We start from the raw sequence: 23494 nt of genomic DNA, 5'->3' as shown, positions 1-23494 counted from the left end.
GGAGCTGGCACAGGCTGACACTGCTCCGGCTCCCTGCGGCCGTGCTGGACGGGGCTGGCACGTAGGGCGCCGTGCACGCGGCTCCGCGAGGACCGGGGACGGGGTCTTTCACCGGAACAGCGGCCTTGGATCCCACTCCAAACGTGGGGCTCAATTTCCGTAAATCCCTCGCAGGCTTCAGATGCGCTTCCAGGGCCTAACGGGATTGCTATCCGCTCTGCCAAATAACCGCTGCCCCTCACTCTAAGAAGCCGTCTCCTCCCAGGCACGGAGAGAGGAGCCCAACCTGTGCACAGTGTTTAGGGATGTCTGGGAGCCGCTGACCCTCTTACACACACACACACACACACACACACACACACTGCACTTCTGCACGGCTGGGTACCTTTAGACCTTCAGACATAAACGCCCGCCTATGCCATTCGTACACGCACACGTATGCAGGTACACACAAACTTCGGACACAAGTACTCCTCACTCGTGGCCCGCAGTCCGCAGAGCTGGCCGCGTGGAGCCGAAGGCTAGGTGGGAGTCCTTGACCATCCGGAGACCCAGCCCGACCTCAGCAGAGCCAAGAAGTGGAACTACAGCAGGAGGGGTGCGGGGAACAGGGTAGGGAGGGCCCAGGTCTTGGAAGTCCTGCCCACCACCCTAAACACTTGAGCCTCTTAGATGCTAACGAAGGGGCTCCCTGTGAGCCCCCCTCCTCGTACTAGGAGCTGGCCCTTTAAGTGGAGTTGCTATGGCAGCTGTGAAACCCACGGAGCCAGAACCATCCGCCTCCAATAGGAAGCCAGAGAACTGGATCTCTCCCCCGCCCCTGCTCCACCTCTCCCGACTGGGGGGGAAGTGCCAGGGCACTGGCATCTTCCTCTGGGCCCTGCAGATTCAGGTCCCTAAAGGAGTGGAGGCACCGGGGCAGCCCCCAGACTTCTCTGGGCAGGTCCTGCTCCTTGCCAGAACACGGGAGGAAGCCTTGGATGGAGCCAGGATGGGAACCTGACCTGCTGGACCCCTGTCCCCACAGCCCCCTCCTAGCCGAGTCTCTCCTGGTCAGCGCCATCCCTGTACAGTTACTGCTAGGATTAGGCGGGCATTGGCGAGGGGATCCTATGCCCAAAGATGCTGGGGGAGATGCACCCCCAACCCACCGAGTCCACCCAGACGCGCCCGTGGGTAACGAGCACCCCGTGGTGTGTGCCCTAACCCAGGCATGCCAGCTGGCCGCTGAGAGAGGCCCGGAGTGGGAAGGCAGCTGGCTCTGAGAGTGCTGGGTCTTCTCGCTGTGGGGCAGCCACGCGGCTGCTGATGCTGAGCATGCCCCCTCCCTCCTGGCCAGCGCCTGTGCGTCCCGAGGTACAGTGTCTAACTCATTAAGGACGCCAGCTCCGCAGGGGCACCCGGGTGGCTCAGTCAGGTAAGCATCCAACTCTGGATTTCGGCTCAGGTCATGATGTCAGGGTGTGAGATCAAGCCCCAAGTCAGGCTCCACACCGAGCACGGAGCCCGGGGTTAAGATTCTCTCCCTCTCCCTCTGCTCTTCCGCCTCCACACATGCTCCCTCTCTCTCTAAAAAAAAAGCAAGCCACAGCCTCAGAGGGCCAGCAGGATAAGTGTGGGTTGTGCTGCGCTCCGTCACAATGCAGAGGTCGCAGGACCCCCTAAAGACAAAAGTAACTCTTGGTTAAATCAACCAGTGGCCAACAAGGGACTTTCCTACCCAAACACAGCCTCAGCGGGGGGCTTGAGGGGCTCCCATGCCCTCCAACCTGGGCACTCCCAGCTCTGTTAGCCCAAAGCCTAGAGCTAATACCAAGGCCTCGTGAGGTCACAGAGGGCTCAAGCGACCCAGTCTCTGGGTCCTGAAGGCCCAAACTAGATGGGTTGTCAAAGGCTTTGTTGCTCAAAGTGCAGTCCATGGACCAGGAGCATCACGGGAACTTTTAGAAATAAGAACTCCTGGGACACCCGGCTGGCTAGTCGGATGGGCATGCGACTCGATCGCAGGGTTGTGAGTTCGAGCCCCACCTTAAGTGGAGAGATTACTTAAAAATAAAATCCTTAAAAAAAAAAAAAGAAAGAAAGAAAGGAAATGAAATGAGGTCTCTCAGGCCTCACGCCAGATCTGCTGAATCAGACTCTGCATTTTAACAAACAGTAGAGTTTAAGACACATGGACTTAAGTCCTCCCCCTTGACCTCTAATTGAAGAAACGGAGCTGCGAGAGGCAGGGACCGGGCCAAGATCATAGTAAGTCAGTGACAGAGCTACAAGGAGGTCAGACCCGGTGATCCAGGGCCAGAGCTCTGTCTGCCAGTGCGAGCTGTCCGTCCTTCTTCCCCACACTCTTCTGAGGTCCCTATAGCCCCTGCAGATTTGGGGGATAGGGTTCTGCTGTGGGGGTTCCTGCTCTAGGGGCCTCCACTGAGGGCAAGAGGGAAGCAGAGGACGAGGCTGGTAGCCAGGTCTGATCCAGTGGGGAGGGTCTGCAGAAGAAGCCCGCTCCCTTCCTTACCTCCCAAAGACCAGTTCCTTGGAGAGGGCGGGAGCCCCCTACCACCCTGCCTTCTGCAGTGCAGTTGGTCCCTCCCTCCCCACCTGTCCGGGCTGTACCTGCAGGGGGGGGCCAGAGGAGGGGTGCAGCCAAGGTTCCCAGTAAGTGCAGCGGGTGCCCCCCACAGTAGAGCAGCAGCAGCCAGCAGAGGAGGGGGAAAGGAGCTGCCTGTCAGGCCACTGCCCAGGCCTGGCCAACAAGGAGGGGAGGGGCTTCCGAGAGCACCCTGTCCTGTCCTGTCCTGTCCTGCAGAGGGGTGGGAAGGAAGAGAGGCTGGACCACCGACTGTCCCTTCTGGCCCCCAGAACAAATGCTGCCTCCCCCAGCCCTGGTGCCGTGAGTGCCTTGGCGGCCCCTAACCGCCCTCCCCTCCCAGGTGGCCGAGTCCCCAGCAATACCCATAGTTCAATGCTCTGTGCCCATCAGGGCATTGTCCAGCCAGACCCAGGGCTACGTACATAGCAGATGTCCAGTAAACATCTCTTGCCAGAATACAGCCCCTCCCTTCCCGCAGTCTAAGGGGTCTCTAACCATCAATCCCCCCAGACCCCGTATCCTGGCTTCCCTCATCCCCAGGGGTGCTAGCACGGCTCCCAACTGCTGCTCTGGCCCCCAGACCCCTTCCAGGGCCCTGGTAGGCCTGACCCCAAGTCCTAAGTTTCTAAGGAGCAGTCTGTCCCTGCCAGGCTCTTCAGCACTCACCCCTCTCTTCCTCTGTACTCACCTGTGATGCTCTCCTGCCAGATACCTGGGGCCTAGCTGCTCAGAAGCACCTGGACAGAACATTGTGACCACACTGTATGTGGGAGCCCACCCCCTATGGGATCACACTGATTCCATGGGACAGGAGGAGGAGACAACCCAGACCCCCTTACACTCAGGCTTCCCCGGCCGACAGCTCCTCCTCAGAGCCTCCAGGAGCCCCAGGCCACTGTGCCAGCTGCTCTAACTACCGGAGGCCTCACCTGATGCCAACCTTCAGGGGCAGCAGCAGAGCTGAGCCCCAGGTGCTCCACCTTTACCTGACCCAGAGGACCCTGCATTCAATCAGAGGTCTGGGTGCCATCCTTAGAGGAGTGAAGGGGACCTTCACAGTCACACAGCAGACCTCCTGGAAGCTCAAAACCCTTCTGGATGCCCAAGATGCATCTTTCGGCACTGAGATTCCAGCCCCTAGAGAGGCATCAGGGCAAGTGTGTGAGATCCAGGGATGCCAGACAGGCTGGCCGGGGCACAGACCTCCCAAGAACCAGAGAGCAGCAGGGAGAACCCTGTTGGGTCTTGTTGGAGAAGGTGGAGCATTTTCTACAGGACTGTTGAGCAAGCAGGCAGGGGGTGAGGCTGCTGGAGCCGAGCACTCCTGGAAGGCTGTGAGTCAGGGCGAAGGCCTCCTCCTGAGTCAGCCCTGCTAAAGGGTTGCCCTGTGGGCGCGGCTCCTGGACTAGGCAACTGGGGTGGGGCCTGTGGACCCCGGAAGGTTCCAGGCCCCCGGACTTCAGCCCCTCTGCCCCATGAGCTGCCCTGAGAACCTCAGTCTGGGGATAAAACCCATAAACTAAAGGAGGGAGGGCACCAATGGTGATTGCGTCTGCCCGAGGAGCTTGGACAAGTCCACCCCCCTGTGGATGGGACGTGCGACCCTGGAAAGCACAGAGCCAGGCCTGGGAGAGCTGCTTTCTGCCCCCAGCCCCGCCTCCTGTCGTCACTGGTGCCCTGAATGGTACGAGATTGGTCAGCGTCCCCCCACCCCCACCGCCCCGCACCTGAATCAGACCCCGTGGAAGCAGTGCGACCGACCGAGGCTGCTTTCCAAAGGGTCAGTGTTGTGGCAAAGCTCTTAGAACAGCACCAGGCACATAGTAAATGCTCAATAAATGCTGACTATTATTATCAGCACTGCCATAATGGTGGTTATTATTGAATTGCCCGGCATATTATAGAAGCTTAATAAATGTTCAAATTGACATTATTGTTATTACTACAATTTATTACAGCCATCACAGAGCCTGGCGCATAGTAAGCGCTGGGTCCTGGAGGGCCGAATGCATCCTCCCTCCCCCACCCCCCAAGAGGGGCAACAAGGCACTCTCCTCTGCTGGGCTCTGGCAGGGAGACTGAGGTGCGTAGGAGGGGTCGAGTTCTGGCTAGAAGCTGGCACCTCCCTTCCTCCACCCACCCCCACTGATCCGGACCTCCGCGCGGTGGAGCCTTGACCGCAGGGAACCTGCCTGGCGGGTGGAGGAGGGCAGGGCGGGAGGCAGGGTGGGCCTAGGGGTGCCCAGGACACGGGGGCTTCCCGGCGAGGGAAGGACAGGGAGTGCCAAGCTTAAAGCGGACACGAGGGCAGGGCCAAGGAGACGTGGGGCCAGAGGGACGAGGAGACGAGCCCTGGAGCGGACCGGGGCTCGGGGAGCAGGCCGAGAAGCTCCTGTGGAACTCCGGGTCTGACGGGGAGTAGCCCCCTGGAGTCCAGCTGCTGCGGGGCTAGGAGCAAGTTCTTCCGCACTGGCCAGGACTCTGTGCCCAGGTGCCCCCCCAGTTTGAGCGGCTTCAAGACGGGGATCACCCAGGCAGCGTGAGGAGTCAGCCCAGTGGGAATACCACCGCCTCCCCCGGCTAGTGCCACCCAGCTGGGCGGGGCTTCGGGGCCAGGGCGGGAGGAGGCGGCCTGCTGGCGCCTGGGCTGGCACAGCCTCCGAGCCGGGAAGGCCACCCTGGCCTCGGAGCGGCCCCCTGGAGGAGTGAGCGGGGGCTGGAGCTTGCATCCTTCCCACCCTCTCTCACGCGCCCTGCAAGAGCCAGTCCCCGGATTCTGGGTGTGTGGGAGATGGTGTCAGGGAGGAAGCGCGCTTTCAGCCACCAGCTGCTGCAGCGACGTGCACACGCGCACACACGCACACGCGCCGCGTATTCGCAGGACCGCGGCAGCGCACTCGGCGTGTTCGGATGCCCTGACGGCGGCCAGCCTGTGCAAACCACAGCCCACACGCCACCGTCCCCAGAGATCTGAGCCACAGCCCCGCACACGCCCCCGCTGGCCGTGTGAGCCAGGCACCATGCTGGGCCCCGGAGCCACGGCACCAGCGAGACGGGCACCAGCTCCCCCGAGGCTGCTTCCTAACAGATATATTTGAAATCTAACTTTTGCACAGAAGCACTTATTTGCAGATGAGAACGTGTGATGCCTGGAGTTTGCCGGAAGCAAAGGACGTGGGGAGTAAATACATTGGCCAGGGTTACCCATTGCTGAAGCTGACATACGGACACAGGGGAACCTACTAGTTTCTCTATTTTTGTGTTTGTTTGAAATATACAGGTAGGGGACCCCTGGGTGGCTCAGCGGTTTAGCGCCGCCTTCGGCCCAGGGCGTGATCCTGGAGACCCAGGATCGAGTCCCAGGTTGGGCTCCCTGCATGGAGCCTACTCCTCCCTCTGCCTGTACCTCTGCCTCTGTGTGTGTCTGTCTCTCATGAATAAACAAATTTTTAAAAATTTTTAAAAAAGAAATATACATGTATACAGTTATCAGTTGGTAATAAAAGGAAGAACATATGGCGTGGCGAGGGGACCAGGACGGGGAAGACTCTAGATGGTCAGAGGCTTCTCCAAAGAGGTGACATCTTAAGCAATGGCCTGAATTAACTGAGGTTCGAAGCACACAAACATCGGAGAGGAAGACCATTCCAAACCCAAAGGGCCGGCAAATGCAAAGGCCCTGAGGTATAAGCATGCTGGGCTCACGTGAGGAGTGGCCACGAGTACAGCGGGTCTGGAATTCTGCAACCAAGGGACAGGGGTCCAAGGTGCCATCAGAACAGGCCCTCGGAGGCAGGAAGCCCTAGAGGTTGAAAGCAGGGTCAGACACGATTGGATTTAGAATAGTCTTTTTTTTTTTTTTTTTTTTCAAGATGTTATCGAAAGAGCACACGCACAAGTTGGGGGGAGGCGCAGAGGGAGAAGCAGACGCTCGGCTGAGCAGGGAGCCCAACGTGGGGCTCGGTCCCAGGACCCCGGGATCAGGGCCTGAGTCGAAGGCTGACACTTATGGACTGAGCCCCCCAGGCGCCCCCAGAATACGGTCTTAAAAGATCACCCTGACCCCTGTTGGACCAGCAGGGGCTGGTCAGGAAAGCAGAACAGGTTGAAGGCCGCGGCAGTTGCCCAGACTGGCACGGCGGTGGCCTGGGCCCGGCACGGAGACGGTGACACGGGTGGCTTTGGAGGAGCTAACAAGGCTTTTCTCAGGGACGGACGTGGACTGTGAGAGAAAGGAGCTCAGCGCGACTGCAAGTGTGGCCCTGAGCCTCAGGGCCAGGGGTGCGGCCTCTTCCACAGGGAGCACAGGGAAAAGCACAGGTGGCTCAATGCCTGTGGGGACAGAGTTCCACCCGGGGACCCGCACACAAGCACAAGGCCACACAGTGCCCGGAGCTCAGCGGCCACACGGGCAGGTGCGTGCACTCTGGGATGCCAGGCACGGGCACAGACCCCACTCCCCCCGCGCACCCGACCCCACATGGCAGCCCTGGGCCAGGGCCCCCCATCCTCTTCAACGCAGCCTCGCCACTCCCCAGACCCCGTCCTAGCATTTCCCTACCCAGCCTCACTCTCGCCCCCCACGCTGGCCCCTCAAGCAAGGAGGCTCCTGACTCAGTTCCTTTGCAGACGCCTGTGTCTTGTGCTTCACCCCCACTCCTGGTTTCTGTGCCCGGCCCTCTCCTCCAAGGCCGATCCTGCTCCCACACTCCAGCCTGAGGCCCTACAGAAAATTATCAGTCAACAAATATTTGCTCGGCGCTCTCTGCGGGCCAAGCCCTCTGCCCTTCCACCTGCTGACCCGAAGGCACGCAGCCACCGCCGGCCAATACCTGCCACTGGCCGCCCGTCTCCGCGCTCCCCTCCATTCCCAGCACTCGTGCGTCACTCCGAGGCAGGACAGCTGCCCCCACCTTGCCCAGCCTGTCAGCCTTGGAAGGGCACGGCTCTGTGCCCAGGAGACCTCAGCCTCCGTGCGCGGAGCAGCCGCACGGCCTTGCACAGGTGACTCTGTGCCTCTGAGCCTCTGTGTGCTGGGAAACGTTGGCAGTCACTCTCACCTTGCAGGCACCTGGGGACAAGATAACTCGGGGGAGTCACTGAGCCCGACACCCAGCATGTAGTACCATGTAGCAGCCGTTCAGCCTGAGCCGTCGTGCTGGGACCCCCCCGCCCCTTGCCAGCCTGTGTGGCTTTGAGGGTGCGGCCCACCCGGAGCAGCCCTGTGCCCACACTCGTGAACTCATGCCCCAGTATAACCGTGACAACCGTCAAATCGGTTGAGGAAAACTAAGACTGAGTAGTGGCCTTGCCTGAGGTCCCCGAATCTACCCGGGGAAGGCCTACCACGAACCTGCATCTCTGAACTCTCGGGCCATTCTCTCCTGCACACTCACGGTGTATGTGACAGCCAGTGAATGGCCCGATGGACTCCCCGCCCCTGGACTGACAACTACCGTGACGGCCAGGAAGCCCCAAGGGGTCCGCTCCCTGTGAAGTCATGGTGGCACCACGGGGCAAGGCTCAAGGTCTGGAGGAGGTCAGGGGCCTAGTCCCCGGCCCAGCCCTGCCACCTACCCACTGTGTGGCCTTCGAGGGCTCACTCACTCACTCAGTTTTCTCACTTATCAAGTGGGGTAACAATACTCTCGGCCCAGCCTTTCTCTGGGGCTGCTCTAAGGCTCTGCTAAGAGGCTGGTATCCCAGCTCCTCCTTACTGAACACCTGCCACGTGCAGGCACTGTCCAGCCGATGTGTTTCGCTCACGTAATCCTCCTAAGAGCCATCTGGACCTCCTGTTACAAATAGAGAAATGGAAGCATGAAGCAATTAAGAAAATATTCCCAGAACATCCCAAGTACATGTAGGGTAGGATTCGCACCAGGGCTCAGCCACTGCAGCCAATACCAGGGCCCTGCCTCTGGGTGGTGGAGAGAAAGGAAACAGGGGGCTTGTTGCTCTCTGGGGGCAGCAGGGCTGTCTAGGGGAGCTTCCCGCTGCCCCCGCCCATCACATTCCTGCCAAAATAGCAGCAAGGGAGACCAGGGCAGCCCAGAAGAGGCTCCACGTGCCTCCAGGAGGCCAAGTCCTACCTCAGGCACCAACGATTTGCCTCCCAGCTGGGGCGACCCTGACCTGGGTACTATCCTACACCAGCTCGGCCACTCTAGCACCTCCCTTGCAGGGCCCCACTTCCTGCTCTGTAAAATGATGTTGATAATCTCTTGCATGCAGACTGGTTGCGAAATACTCGCTGCCCAGTGTTTGCCGCGGTGCTGCGGGTGCCGAGAGAGTGCAGAAGCCCCAGAGGCTGGGAGATCCAGGAGCTGCCAGGACCTGGGCCCCTTCCCAGGTAGAGCCCCGAGGCGGCAGCCAGACCCCAGATGACAAAGGGTTGCATAGGACCTCTAGAGCCTCCCAGAGCTTCTTGTGCTTGAGCATGTGCTGGGGGCTATGGAATGCTGGCCATGAGTCCTGGGGGGACCACAGGCCACAGAAGGGACTTTTGGCAGTTCCCTGAGGTTCCCTGAGGTCTACAGGTATAGGGATGATTGAGGGGGGCCTACGTGCTCAAAACAGAACTAAGGCCAGACCCACAGACGCGTCAGGATGGGGACCTAAGGAGCAGACGGTAGGAAGAAAGAGAATAAGGGTACGATGGCCAAAGGGTCCAGTGCTAACCTAGGACCATGGTGGGTCCCACAGGCCCCATGCCACGCTCCAGGAATCTGCAAGAACCCACAACAACATTTGCAGGGGGCAAAAAAAAAAAAAAAAGTAGCAAGATACAAAAAGACAAAATCAAAATTAATAAAATGTAAATATCTGCCAGACAAGGCATTGCCAAGTAATGAACCGAAGCCAACTGAAACAGGTGTATCTGAATAGCCTTTGAGGCGGAAAGAGGCACAGTTTTATGTGTGTGTGTGTGTGTGTGTGTGTGTGACGGGCTGTGGGATTCAGCTTCTAAAATTCAAAGAGCCGGAGCCCCGCCCACCCTCTCCAAATGTGCCATCCCCCCAAAACTTAAATGCACCCCCTAAGAAAGGAGGGGCCCCAAACTGATTTGGGATTCCTCTTGAACCACGTGAGGCCGTGAGAACGCAACCCAGAAATTCTGGTCAGTCGCAGAGAAATGAGGCGACGCCGCTCACATACGTTCCTTTGTAAGGGGCGATCCCGGGTCAAGGCCGCGGCCACCGCGTAGGGCTGTCGTCAGCCTCTTCGTCCCTGGGGCGGCAGGACTCGCCCCACCCGCCAGCCCTCCGCGTTTGCCAGCCTTCCATTCCGTCACCTCCGGAGCAGAGCTCTTGCGGCCCCTTTCCATTCGGACCTAAGTGAGTCAATCGAGACTTTGAGGAAAGATGTCAGGGAGCTGGGTTCGAGTCCAGCTCCGCCCTGTCTCACTGTGTGATCATGGGTCGGGCCCATCCCCGCCCCCAGCCAAGCCTCAGTCCTTTCGTCTGTAAAATGGAACAATGATGCCTACCAGGGCTGCCGGGAGGACCAAAAAGGCTTTTTCAACAGCCCAGACTGCACTGGGGCTTGACTAACAAAACAGAACCAAGGGGAAAAAAAGGCTTGTGTTAAACCATCCTGAACCCTGGGACCAGGCTGCACGACGAGCCCTGCTGAGCTCCATCTGGGGGAGGCGATTGTCATCTCTCTCCACGGCTTTCGCCAGGGCTCCTCGTCGCCAGCCCAGCCCCCGGAGCCATCCTGGAGCAGAACTGGAATGGAAGCAGACTGGGGGGGTTGGGGACAAGCGGGCTTGGCTCCTGGAGGCCTGAGTCAGCGGGCAGGCAGGCAGGGCGGGCCCGGTCCTCGCATGCTTGGGGAGGAGATGGTGCAGGAATGTTCCTCCCGCCCAGGCCTGGGCCTGCCCACTGTGTCCTGGCTCCTGCTCACACAGACGCCGCGGCCTCAGCTCTGGCTGGACAGACCGGAGCTGCATGAGCTTTGTCGGGTGGTTCAGCCAGGGGCCTGCCGAGGCAGTGGGGACTGGCCCTGGGACCGGCCGCAGAGGTCCTGGGAGCTGGGCTCAGGCCCTTCAACATCCTCTGGCCTCACTGGGTGACACAGCCAGCTGCCACCTCTCCCTGGACCTCAGGTTCCCCGCCTGGACAGTGCCAGTGGCAGATGATGGCTGATGCCAGGAGGTGCTACAGGTGCAGGCTAGAAGCAGGTCCACGTGTAACACATTTGCTATGAGCATGTGTGACTTGTGGCTGTGCGTCTGAGTGTGTGTGTGTGTGTGTGTGCCACTCTGTGCAGGTAGGACCGGGACGAAGTCATGAGTGAGGACACGGTGTGACCAGTGAAGGGATGACACGTGTGTGGACGGTGCCGTGGCCGGGAGTGCACTCTCTGAGCACAGGACCGTGCCTCTGAGTGCAGACGGCCAGGTGTGGCCTATGTCCCCCTGCAGGGTGTGTGGCTGCATGTGGCTGTGCAGCTTGGGGCTGGGTGGCCCTCTCTGTGACCATGTGGACGTGTGGAGGGCGGTACAGCGGTGCCACTGGATGGAGGAGTGGTGCTGAGCAGGCTCTGGGGCGACCCGGCTGCCGGCCACCCCTCTGGTCGTGGTGCAGCCGTAGCAGGTGGCACGGTGATTCCCCCCACCCCCGGGCGCCCGGGCTGCCCTCCGCCCCCACCCCCTCGTGTGGCCACAAAGCAGACTCCTTCTGCGGCTGGGCCAGGACTGGGCATCAGAGATTCGGGTCACCTCCACCCCAGGTCCCGATACTGGCCCGGGCAGGAAGAGGCCATGCTTTCCACCCCTCGGAGCTGGGGGGAGGGCGGGGCGTTCTGGAGGCCGCGGGGCCCGGTCAGCCCGGAACACCCGCCTGGCAAGCAGGGAGGCAGCCGGCAGGCCCACCGTGGCCGGGATGCCCCGCACGCCCCTCCAGAGGGGCCCCGGCCAGCTGCCCCCAAGACCTGCAGCAACCCCAGGGGACGGCACCGGTGCAGGAGCCTGCCCCGGGCTGCACGGCCCCGATGCCACAGACCCGGCCAGTCCCCAGACTTCACTTCGAGACTCTTCTAGGCCGCAGGCCCTTCTGCGTCAAGTGTCAGACCACCTCCCTCACCTGAGGCCGGAGCCCGGGCAGTGACTCCTGCCCCCCCAGGAAGGGACACGAGAGGGCAACGCCACTCCCGGGGGACTGTCCAGGCGCTACGGGATACGCAAGCCATGCCCAGCACCCCTCAGCCCTCCGTGAGGAGACTGCCCCACCGCGAGGAGGGCCGCAGAAGGCCACCTGGAGGCCAGAGCGGAGGAGAGGTTCGGGCAGGAAGGTCCTTGGGTGGGTGGGTGGTGGAAAATAAAGGAAGGAGGGCCGGGAGGAGGGAGGGGAATTCCACAGAAAGTCCCAAAGCTGACCTAATTTTGACCCAGGGCCAAGGGCCTGTTCCAGAAGGTCCTCTGAGGATGCTCTGCCCTGAACCGGGAGGCTTGGCGGCCCTTCCCCACCGCACCCGCCGTTCCTCAGCCCGCTCGCTGCTCCAGGCCCTGGCCCCAGGCCTGGTCACCGCGTCCTCTGATGCCCAGACCCTGCCAGCCCTACCCTCCACCGGCCCCCCTGGCCCTGAAAGACAGCCAAGGTTTTCCCAGCTACCCCTCCCTCCTGCGCGGGAACGGGCTCCCGCCCATCCTAACTGGGACCCCACTGAGGGCCCAGCCTGCGGGGAAGGGTTCTCCTCAGTCTCCATCACAGAAGCCACCAGGAACTGGGTGCCCTGGACCGCCTGGGGAAGGACACGGGCTCCGAGCCCCTCCCACCTCTCCTGGAGCAGGGTTTTCTGGGGGCCCCCGCCCAGGGAGAAGAGCCCCGTCGGGGAGACTGTCCTGGAGCCTGGCCTCCGCGCTCTTGCTCAGCAGCCCTCGAACTCCCAGCAGGACTCCACCCATATGAGACTGAGTGAGGGCTGGGAAGCATGTGTCCAGCCGGGGCCCACCTCCAGCTCCCCAGCTAGCACCTGCCAGAAGCACAGTGCCCCCCACCCAAGTTCAGAGGTTTTGTGCTCACCGAGACCTCATGGTCTAATAGCTCCCAGGGACACTCAGGATTTCATCCTTCCCCCCACCCTAAATCCCTTTGGGATCCAAACAAACAAAAAAAGCCATGCTGTTGTTGTCTTCATTGCAAAAGGTTTATCAAGAAAACAAGAAAGATAAAAGATTGAAGCAGCAGGAGCCAGGAGTGGCCATGACCTCCTGGGGAGGCCAGCAGTGGCACCTGTCAGTTCCCCCAAGCCCGGTGGCCCACACCCTGGCCTGGGGGGTGGGGAGCAGCCCCCTTAAGGATGTAAACATGGGTGGGAGACAGCACACGCTGGCTGGGGAGGGAGCCGGGGCTGACATCACAGTGAGGCTGGCCATGGGCGTGTGGGCCCAGGACTACTGGGGCAGTGGGCAAGCCAGACCCTGTCTTTTTCCCTTGACCTTCCCTCTGTGCAATAGGAAGGATCCCAGGATTCACTGGGGCCAAGGACCTTGGAAGCCTGGAGCCCGAGCCTGCTCGGAATGTGGAGAGCTGTTGCTGGTGAACTCAAATATCTGGTAACTTCTGGGTGTCCTCTCCAGAAAGGTGCCACCGGGGTCCCGGGGTCAGTGGCTTGTCTCAGCACCTTGAGCCCAGGGAAAAGATGCTGCATGGTCCCCTAACCAAGGGCGAGTGGAGGCTCAGCAGGTGCAGGGGAGTCGGGAGGGAGTTGGCTCGCAGCTCCTCCTGGGGGGACAAGGTAAGGCAGGGACAGGGAAATGGGAGGAAGATCCCTCCCGTCTACGAGGCCACAATCCCCACCAAGGGGCATCAAGCTGACTTGGGGAGATAAGGGAGAGAAGAGGGGGTGTTTTCATGTCTTCACACACTATTCCTCTCCTCTGAATGCCCCCACTCTCCTGCACCCAATCTACTGTCCCCCTTCACTGTCAGGCAGGTCCTTGTCATTCTCCAAGACACTACGCACATGTCACCTACTCTCTGGAGCCTTCCCTGGCCAGCGGAATGAGTGGCTCTTTCTTTACGCTTCCAGGAGGCCTTTGTTTATCATCAGTCCCTGCGTCTTGCCCTTGTCTGTTTCTGTGTCGGAGCCCACCTTGACTCCCTGAGGGCAGGCATGTCGCAGCCCTGTTACCCAGCATGTGACACAGGGCCGAGCGGGCCCCGGGACCTACTGAGTGAGCGAGGGGGTGGCGGCCAGGCGAGCAAGTACTGTGGGTTCTAGGGGAGGCTAAGACCGTGGCCTGTCCTCAAGCGACTGACCAGCAGCCCAGGCCTCGGCCTAGAAGGTTCCCAACCCCGATCTCACCCCTGCCGTGCCCCTACCTCGAAGGGCTGAGGGACTTCCCCAGGGGGACCCATGACTCCTCCAGAGCCCGCCCGACCCTCCCAGCCTACTAGTTGTGGGAGGTCTAGAGAGCAGAGTGCACTGCAGCGACCAGGCCCGGGTGCAGGGTGGGGGCCGGGTACACATGATCAGAGGTTGTCATACATGCGCAGCGTCTTCTCCAGCTGCTGGCCTACCCGCTGGTAGAAGAGGATCTGCTGGCGCAGGTAGTTCTGCATCATGTGCTTGAAGTCGAGTTCGCGGCGCTGGTGGAAGTGGTTCATTTCGGCCTGCAGGGCGAAGCCCACCACGCGGCAGCGCCTACGAATGCCATCTGCCTCGTCCTGCGCCATGCGGCCCTCGTCACTCATGCGTTGGCTCTCCTTCACCTTGGCGAAGGCGCCTGGCACAGGTACAGTGGAGGACAAGGGAAGTTAGGGCTCTGGTCTCCCGCATTTGCGCCCTCTACCCTCCGTGAGCCCCCTCGGTAACAGCCACCTGGATGTCTCCACCAGGACATCCCCCAACCCTCACCTTTGGCACATCCTCCCTCCCAACCCGGGGCACTGCCAGCAGCCCACAACCACAGCCCGTCACTGCCCTGCGGGCTGACCCGAGGTCCAGGACGGGGCTGTCCTTCCCCAACCCAGGCCTCGGCTCTCACACTGGCTCCTAATCAGCTCAGACATCAGCTCCTCCAGAAAGCCTTCCCGAGCCCCCTCTGCACGGGGCGCCTCCCGTGTTCCCGGGGCCTCCACCCGCCCCAGCTCTTACCAGCCTGCGGTTGCTCTGCCTGCCTGCTCTGGCCTGTGAGCTCAAGGCCTGCAGCGCCCGGACCAGGCCTAGCCCACGGGAGAGCGAGGGCCGCGTCTGCCCAGCTGATTCACCCCGTTCCCCGCTGCCCTGCTGCAACAGGCCCCCAAGGGGCTCCCGCTCAGGCCCAGCCTCTGAGAGCCGCCCCACAGTACCTAAAGGACAGCCACCCCAGGCACCCAAAGCTCCAGACCCTCCCTGGCCCCCTGCTGCCTGCAGACGGAGGTCCCCGCCCACCTGCCTAGCCGGGGGCCCTCCGCAGGCTGCCCGTGCACCCCTCCCACACCGACCCCACGTTCGTCAGACTCGCCCTGTGCCTGTGCCTCCTGCCACATCTCAGCCTGCTAGGTCTCTATGCATGATTTAAGGCCCCCAGCCAGACTCAGGCCCCTCCTCCACACGAGAGCCCCCTGCGGCGCCCCTAGGTGGGGTTCCCAGCCCCTCGCCACGGTGCCCCCACCCCCATTACACTGCTGATTCTGAAACAGCACCTGCTATCCTCCTTTGTGTGGGTCTCCCCACGAACAGGTCTGCCCCTCCTCACGCCAGCCGAAAGGGACCGAGGGGGCCCGGTAACAAGCGGGTGACAGATGGGGGGCGGAGGACGATCCTGGGCAGGGGACCCAATTTAGAAGAGTCTGAATGAATCAGCAAGCAGTTGTGAATGGATTTCAGCTCTGAACTAACAGGCACTTGACTGACTGCATCGAAGGCGGTGGGCGCCGCTGCCGGGAGGGGGGCGGCTTGCCTGCGTCGGGCGGGTGCTCCTCGCGGGCTGTAGGGACCCCACTGCGCAAAGCGGAGAGAGGCCGTAGGAAGGCGGGGCGAGCCGGACGACACCCCCCAACAGCGCGGCGGGGCCTTCAAGATGTGCCCCTTCTACTCTCACTCAAGGTGTCCGATGCGTTCAAGATCCTTTTCTTGGTCATTTACGGTGCCAGGCCCAGGGCTCTATATGTTGGAAATAACTCCCGAGGCCTTTAGAAGGAGCAGCACCCAAAATGGCCAGCAAGGGCCTAACGGGGGCATCTGGGGCAGACAGACATGAGTCTGCGGACTCTCCGGGGCCGCTCACACAGCTCTCAAGAGAGCTCTGCACTCACCAGCTCTGCACCCACACAGTCCTGCCGCCTTCCTCAAACCACCTCCTGCCTCCTGTTTCATCCCAACTGCCCAGGTCTGGGCAGCAAAAGAGAGATCAGCCCAAGGCCCAGCACGAGGACCCAACAAGAGACTTCAGGGCTAAAGAGGTCCTAAAGGCCAGATGCCCACCCCCCACCTTGTACAGAGAAAACTGAGGCCCTGTCCGGGAAGGCCTGCCTAGGGGCCCCCAGCCTCTGCCGTGCCCCATACATAGGGGATGCCTGGGGCAGAGGTAACCCTCCACAGCTGGGGGGCGGATACCATGCCTACTGCATGGAGCCCATGCCAGGTCACCCAGGTCACCCTATTTGTGTCGGGTCCCCAGATAACGGACAAAGAACCTACCTGAAGGGGAGCCACTAACTAGCTTGGATTCCATCTGCCTAAAAACTCAGGGTGCGGTGGGGATGGATCTGTATCCAAGAGGGCTTTTCTGGCTCGGAAGAAGGAAAGGCTCCTTTTGTTGATGAGGAAACAGAGGCCCAGATAATAGAAGTGAACCTATTGCAACTGCTAGGTATCCACAGACAGGCAGGGGGCCAGGGACAGGGGATAGAAGCTGTGGGGGGCGGGGGAAAGCAGAGGTCCCACCCTGCTCCTCATCACCTCTCCACCCTGTGACTCAGATCTGGGGCTGGGACCAGCTAACATTAACGTACCCCAGAGACAGGCCGGGAGTCAGGGCTCAGGCCTGTCCAGCGCCCCCCCTAACACTCTGTGTAGGACTGGACCTGAGAGCTCGGGACCCAAAGGAGCCTCGGCCCTGGCAGGTGTCCTATAGACTGGATCCTAGGAACCAGGAAAGGAGGTTGGTGTCCCAGAGCCCCAGGGTCCCAGGCATATTCCCTAAGCTCAATCCATCTCGTCCCTGCCTCTCTGAGGTCAGGGGTGAGAAGTCTGAGTCCTGGCCCCAGCTGTGTCACCTGCAGCAAGCCACTGCTCTTGCCTGGGCTAAAGGTCACCCAGCTGTCAAACGGGACAGGCTAGACCAGGTCTGATGTTACTGGCAACTGCTCTCAGTGCGACAGTGCTTCTGAGTCTCCATATCTGGAACACAGGACGATGGTGCCGCCCGCCCTATAACATAGTTAAGGTTCCCTCGAGCTCATCTGCATGGAGTACTTAGGACAGCACCTGACGGAATAAGGGCCCGAGATGCTACAGGTGACGTGTGCAGACTGCTTCTCAGTCACAGCAAGCACCAGCTGGTAGTGGCTGGTTAGGGTTCTCTTTGCTTACGGAAGCCTAGGAGGGGAGGTGGAGGGAGGATGAGACGATGGCCCAGAGCACAGAGTTCAGACCCACTTGTCCCCCAGGCACTGGTCCTGCAGGGGACATTGTGCCTTGGCCAGCCTGGGAGTCCCATGGCCACTGCAGGTGCGTTCTGCAGCCCTGGGCTGCCGCCAGCCCACCAGGCCTGCCAGCCGAGTTAGTGGTGCCAGGGCACCCAGCCTCCCTCGTCTCTCCCGTGCACCCATCCCTTGGGGAGCTCCTCACCCCATCTGTCTGGCACAGCTGTGCAGTCAGACACCCCTGGGCCCCAGTTCCTGCCCATCATCCCACCTCACTGCACCCCGTAAAATGCAGGGAACCACGGTCATTCCCCTGCCTTGGCTGGCTCTCAGGGTGGGCCCTGGACGCACACCGTTTCCCTTTGTCCCAGGGTGACTATTCCTGGGGCCCCTGGCACCCCCAAGACTGGCGACTTCTACAATCCCTCTTCTCCGAGGAGACCCCCAGACTGAGCTCCAGGCGTGGTGCCGGCGGACAGACAGACTGTGGCTTCATCTTGGTGCCAAGCCAACTCCATGATCCACCTTACCAAGGGGGACCCTGAGGCGTAAGAGCCCCTCGGTCATCTCAGGGGCAGCATCTGTCCCAACCGGCCTCCTGGCCCCACCGAAGCCTCCCGCCTCCTTCCTCCCAGGGCCGCCGCCACACACTTGCCATCTTTCAGGCGTCTGGATGGACAGACAGAACTTTGGAGACCTGAGGCCCAGCTTCCCCGCTCCTTCCTCCGAGGAAGGGCCCCCGCACACAGCCAGCCCGCAGCCCCACGGCCCCCATCTGGCGGGGACCCCCAGACCCGCCAGCTCTGGGTCCGCCAGAGGCCCAGCCGCAGGGACCGCAAGCCCCGGTGGGGAGGGGCTCTGGGGGGGGGCCCTGGGGGGGAGCGGCCCGGAGGGGCCCTCAGGGCGGGGGGGGGGCGGCCCTCAGGGTGGGGGGGGCGGCCTTGTGGGGGGGACCCCACCTCTGCCAGCGAGGACGCAGCAGCCCACGGGACAGCCGGCCGGGGAAGCCTCAGTCTGCAACGGGGGACGTCGCAGCTCCGTGTCAGCCGGAGTCAGAAGGGCCGCGGCCTCACTTCTTCCCCGGCAAGGCAACCCTGGGGGCCCCGGGCCGGCGTCTTCTGCCCCCGCGCGCCCCGCTTCCCGCCACCGCCCACAGAAACACGCCATCCAAGCTGGTTGAACCAGCTTTCCCAGGCCCCGCACACTTCCGCCCGGCACACACCTGTTGGCACACACCTGTCGCACCGGCCAGCGGGCAGGCCACCCCGCGTACCCCGCCCAGAGCTCGGGGCGCTCTAATGCATCACTCGGTCTCACCAGATCCCCCCAGGAGTCTCCCTCGTGGGAGTGCACCCGCTCTCCCCTCCCTTGTTTTCTAGATCAGGAAACCAAGGCCCGGAGAGGGGAAGGCACTTCCCGGGAGTGCACAGCAAACTGGGGACACAGCCAAAACTCAACGCAGGGCTGGTGTCTCCTGAGGCTGAAAGAAGAGGGAAAGGAGGAGGACAGGAACATGGAGGTGAGATAAAAGGGCAGGGAAGGGAAGGAGGAAGAGAAGGCGAGGGGAGAAAGGAGCCTGGGAGATGGAGAATTCTAGAAGGCACCCTCCTGGTAAAGAAGAGGAGGGCTGGCTTACTCCCGGCTCTCCTGCACACCGAGGCAGCCGGTGGCGTCTGCTGTCCCCCCAGGCTCAGTCCAGAGTCTGCCTCCGTGCCCCACCCAGAGGAAAACTCTGCGAAGCCAGGCCTGACTTCAGGGCCTAGGGGCCAGGGAGCCAGCCCCACGCCCTGCAGGGCCCTGCAGCCCCAGGGAGGACCACACCTCTCTCCTGACATCTGCCCTGCCTGTTGTCCCCGGGACTCAGCCACCTGCCAGGTCCGCCCCTAACTCACTGCTCAGGCAAGAGAAGCCAGGTTCAGGAAGGGGGGGAAGTTGGATGGGCCAGGAGGGTAGTGCCCCGAACCCTCATTCCTCCCCTGGACGAGCCCGGGCACCCCTAGGTGACCCGGGATGAGTCACTTCCCTGGCAGTTCCTTGACAGCCCAACAGTGACAGACAGAGGCCCATCCTGCCTCTGCCCCCACGGACGGGGTGGGGGGGCCCTGAGAACTGAAAACACAGCTGGGCTTGGGAATTAGCCAACACGGATGGACGTGTTCTCATGTCCTCGGGGAGGCGCAGGAGGAAGGGACAGTCTCAGCCAGGACACGGCCTCTCTGTGCAGCCACCCTTCTGTGGACACCAGCTCCTTCATCTGCAAAATGGGGACGGGAGCCTCCCGCACACAGATAGGGTGTCGGGTGGGAAGAACAGGCTCGGAGGCCACCAGGAGCTGCAGAGGAGTGGGAAGACAGGCCGCACTCTGTGCTCCTGTTATCTGTGTCCATGTCCCCCACGGGCCTGTGGGCTTCTCAAGAGCAAGGCCTGGGCCCCAGTCATCTCCGTGTTCCCAGACTCACGCTCAGCGCGTGATGCGTAGATGAGCAAATGAGACAGAGACGGGAAACATGAACGATGCACAAAGAAACAGACGACAAAAGGTAAAGCAGCGAGCACCGTGAGGCCAGGGACCAGAGCCGCCCACGACAGCACCCGGGCACCTAGACTAGCAGCTGCCGGGCAGCAGGTGCCCGACACACGGGGGGACGAAGGGACGAGGCAGGAAGACTAGGTGGGCTGCCCCCTGCCCTCGGCCATCCTCACATCCCCGGTGCCCAGCAGAGCGCGGACTCCGCGAGGGTGTCCCGCCCACGGTGGCTCTTACCTTTCTGCAGGTGGATGATGTCAGGGAAATTTGAGAGCAGGCCCTGGTAGAGGGACAGCGTGTCGAGCATCTGGAAGAGGTCATTCTTGGGCTGCTCGGCGAACATCTCACCCACAGCTTCATAGGTGCGGCCCGTGTGAGAAATGGCGCTGTTGAGAGCCTCAGAGCTGAAGGGGGGGTCCATCTGGAAGGCATGACTGATGGCCTGGAAGGCATTGCCCAGCTTCTGGAACTCCTTGCGGAAGCCCCCCACGTGCTTGCGCACCAGCTCCGACGCCACGGTGCTGAGCTGCAGCACGCTGTCGTCCATCTTCTTGCTGAAGGCCTTGAAGGTGTCCACACGGTCCTCCACATCTTGCAGGTCCTGGTGCTCCGTGGGGATCTGGAAGGTGAGCAGGAAGCTGGCACCCACCATCTCATCCTTCTCCGCCCTGCGCTTGCCCATCTTCCACTGCTTGGCGTCCAGGCAGCTGAGGAAGTGCTGGAAGCCCTCATACTGGGACAGCACTGGGTGGCTCGTCATGTGGTCCATCCAGAGGATGAGCCGGCGCTTCCGCTTCTCGATGAAGTCTTCCTCAAAGCGGCCAGTGGCCTGCTTCTCCGGCAGGTGGGGCACCGAGATGACCGTGAACTTGTGCAGCAGGCGGTTGTAAAGCCAGTCAAAGTGTTTGTAGCGCCGGTAGACCGGCGAGCCGGCGTGGGTAGGCGTGAGCTTGTAGGAGATGTAGCTTTTGATGCCCTTGAATTTGGTCTGTTTGGTGGGGTCCTCCACTGAGCAGGCGAACGGGTGGGGGTTGGCCTTCCACTGGGGGCCACGAGGGCCCATTTCAATGGAGTACGTCTCCGCAATCTTGGCCATCATGGGCACGTCACCCAGGATGAAGGCCTCCACTCCGGAGCGAACGAAGCACGAGAAGCGGTTGAGGTTGCGCCCCACCACGCTGCCGCGCTTGGCAGACGCCAGGCTGTCCTGCCGCTCCAGGGCCGGCTTGGGCCGGAAGGCCATGTGCTGGCTGGGGTAGGCACCGGGGTACGAGAGGTTGAGAGGGGGGTGCCCGTTGGTGCCCAGCCCGCCAGCCCGAGGCTCCTCCACCACTGTGCATCCATCGTCCCAGTCATCCCAGTCATCATCATCGTCCTCCTCGAAGCTGCCCTGGTGGGAGAGGAAGCCGCTGCCCCCGGCGCTCCTGGGAGGGCTGGCCACGCCGGAGCCGGAGCCGTCATACGAGCTCACCTGCGTGCCCAGAGGGCCTGGGCTGCCGGGGTAGTCGGCAGGGCTGGAGCCGGCGCCGCAGCGGATGATCTCCACGTAGGAGGCAGGGAAGAGCCCGGTCTCGCCGCGGCTGTTCTGGCCCTGCAGCCAGCCGTCCAGCGAGGTCTCACTGAAGATGACCAGGTCCTCGTCCTGATGGATGGTGATTTCCTCCTTGTTCTCGCTGCGGAAGTCGTAGAGGGCTCGGCCTTTCAGCGCCATGGCTGGCCCAGCGGGAGAGGGAGGAGGGCCGGGTCCTGGCCAGGACGGAGCTCGGGCCTGTCGCAGCAGCTCAGTCTCTTAGCTCCGGAGCTGGGGTCTTGGCACCCCCAGACGCTGGGTAGCCTCCCCCTATTCAACGCGATGTCCTCGGCCCTTCGCCTGCCCTATTAAGTCTCCGACACACTCCTGCGAGCAGAGAGGGATCATGTCCACGGTCCTCCTTCCCTCCTCCCCGGCAGCCCAGACCCGGCACCCTCTCCTTCCTCCCACTTGCAGAAGAAAAGTCAAGTGACTCGGAGAAACCAGCTCGGAGAGGGCAAGAACTTGACACTTTCCACTGGAACAATGTTCTGAAATAGAAGCGAGTCACCCCCAGACCGCGGCTGCAGAAACCCAGGCAGCTCTGGCTCCCGGCTCGGCTCCTGGCTTCTCCGCCGGGGAGGCTCTCACATTCCTCTGCAGATCTGCTCCTTCCTCCTTCCTCTTCCTCCTCCGGGGCCACTGGGCTTTCAAAAATCCAGAAAATCCAAGAGGAGCATGGAGAAAACAGCAGCCTCTTGAATCCAGTCCAAGGGTGGATGTGTCCGGCTTCACAACGAGCCGGGCGGGGGGGAAACAAGCACTGAGGCTTACACAACAGGCCGCCACCTCGGCGACCCCGGCGCCCTCCCCGCCCGAGCCCCCGACTCCGAGGACGGAGGGGGCGCGACGAGGCGCCCCGGCACTTCTGGCCACCAGCTGAGCGGCCTCTTTTGTCCGCCGGCTCCGCAGCACTTGCGGGCCCGCTCGGAGTCCGAGCCCGGCCCGGGGTCACCCCGCCGCGGGAGCCGGAGGGCGCGCCCCGGGGCGGCAGTGCGCGGGGTCGGTGGCGCTCCGGGTCCGCGCGGCCGGGGTCCCCGGGGGGCGGCGGCCACTGCCCCGGCCCGTGCCCCCGCCCGCCTCCGCGTCGCGCGCCCGCGGCCCCTCGGCGCCGCCAGCGAGGACCTAGCTCCAAAACAACAGAGAAAAGGGATTCCGGGAGGCGGCGTCCGGAGAGAGGAGGGAAGAGCCGAGGGGGCGGCGCGGGGTGGGAAGAGGCGGGAGGGAGGAGCGGCGGCCGGGACTCGGGCGAACTCCGCGGCGCTTTGGCCCGGCTCCGCCCCCCCGCCGGCCCCCGCGCCCGCCCCGACCCGCCGAGGTTAGGGGCCCGCGCGCCTGGAGCACCCCCACCCCGCGGGGACCCCTCGCCGGAGAGCCTGGAGCACCCCCACCCCGCGGGGACCCCTCGCCGGAGCTCCTGGAGCACCCCCACCCCGCGGGGACCCCTCGCCGGAGCTCCTGGAGCACCCCCACCCCGCGGGGACCCCTCGCCCGAGCGCCTGGAGCACCCCCACCCCGCGGGGACCCCTCGCCCGAGAGCCTGGAGCACCCCCACCCCGCGGGGACCCCTCGCCCGAGCGCCTGGAGCACCCCCACCCCGCGGGGACCCCTCGCCGGAGCTCCTGGAGCACCCCCACCCCGCGGGGACCCCTCGCCGGAGCTCCTGGAGCACCCCCACCCCGCGGGGACCCCCTCCCCCGGCCCCCCGCGCTCGCGCTCGCTCCCCGACCCGCCGAGGTTAGGGGCCCGAGCCTCCAGGAGCCCCCCGCGCGGGGACCCCTGGCCGGAGCGCCTAGAGTCCCCCCCGCCGCCGCCTCGCCCCCGGGGCTCCGTCAGCCGCCGCCTTCCCCTCGACGCAGTGGAGGAAAAGTCCGAAAGTTTGCAAAGTGAGGGCTGGCGGGGAGGCCGCGGCGGCCGAGCCCCAGGGAGGGGCCGAGGGAGGGCGCCCGACCGCCGCCGCCGCCGCTCTCCCGTCCCCCTGCTCCTCCACCCCCACTCGGGCGAGACTGGGCGAAACTGGGCCGGGGCGCAGCCTGGGGATCGCTGGTGGGGGGGGGGGCAGGGTGAGCTAGCCCCCGAGCTAGCAGCGCCCTCTGGGAAGAAGCTTGAGGCTCCGATCCCGTAGCCACCAGGCTGGGAGCACCCCTGCCGCGGGAGACCTCCTTTGGAGGGAAGGACAAGACCCTAGGTATGTAGCCACAGGGGACAAGCTTAGGCACGCCCCGTTC

The 23494-nt window shown here is 62.8% G+C and overlaps 1 protein-coding gene across 3 annotated transcripts; it reads right to left on the bottom strand.

The window, feature by feature from the left end:
• Positions 1-1260: 1260 nt before the first annotated feature.
• Positions 1261-22158, bottom strand: SNX33 (sorting nexin 33). Of its 3 annotated transcripts, none has more exons than XM_072809736.1 (3): positions 19934-22158; positions 14119-14324; positions 1261-9923 (listed from the first exon to the last, which is right to left on the bottom strand). In XM_072809736.1, the coding sequence occupies exons 1-3, from the start codon at positions 21405-21407 to the stop codon at positions 9741-9743; spliced, it is 1863 nt and encodes a 620-aa protein (XP_072665837.1). In that variant the 5' UTR covers positions 21408-22158; the 3' UTR covers positions 1261-9740. The 3 variants fall into 3 exon arrangements, with proteins under 3 accessions (XP_072665837.1, XP_072665838.1, XP_072665839.1); XM_072809737.1 differs by lacking the exon at positions 1261-9923 and adding an exon at positions 12719-13320 and having other exon boundaries at positions 19934-22153; XM_072809738.1 differs by lacking the exon at positions 1261-9923 and having other exon boundaries at positions 12719-14324; positions 19934-22151.
• Positions 22159-23494: the final 1336 nt, after the last annotated feature.

This window comes from Canis lupus, chromosome 32, assembly GCF_048164855.1.
Source record: "Canis lupus baileyi chromosome 32, mCanLup2.hap1, whole genome shotgun sequence".
NCBI classification, from domain to species: domain Eukaryota; kingdom Metazoa; phylum Chordata; class Mammalia; order Carnivora; family Canidae; genus Canis; species Canis lupus.
Note: the sequence above shows the minus strand (reverse complement) of the source record. Positions and strands in the feature narration are given on the sequence as shown.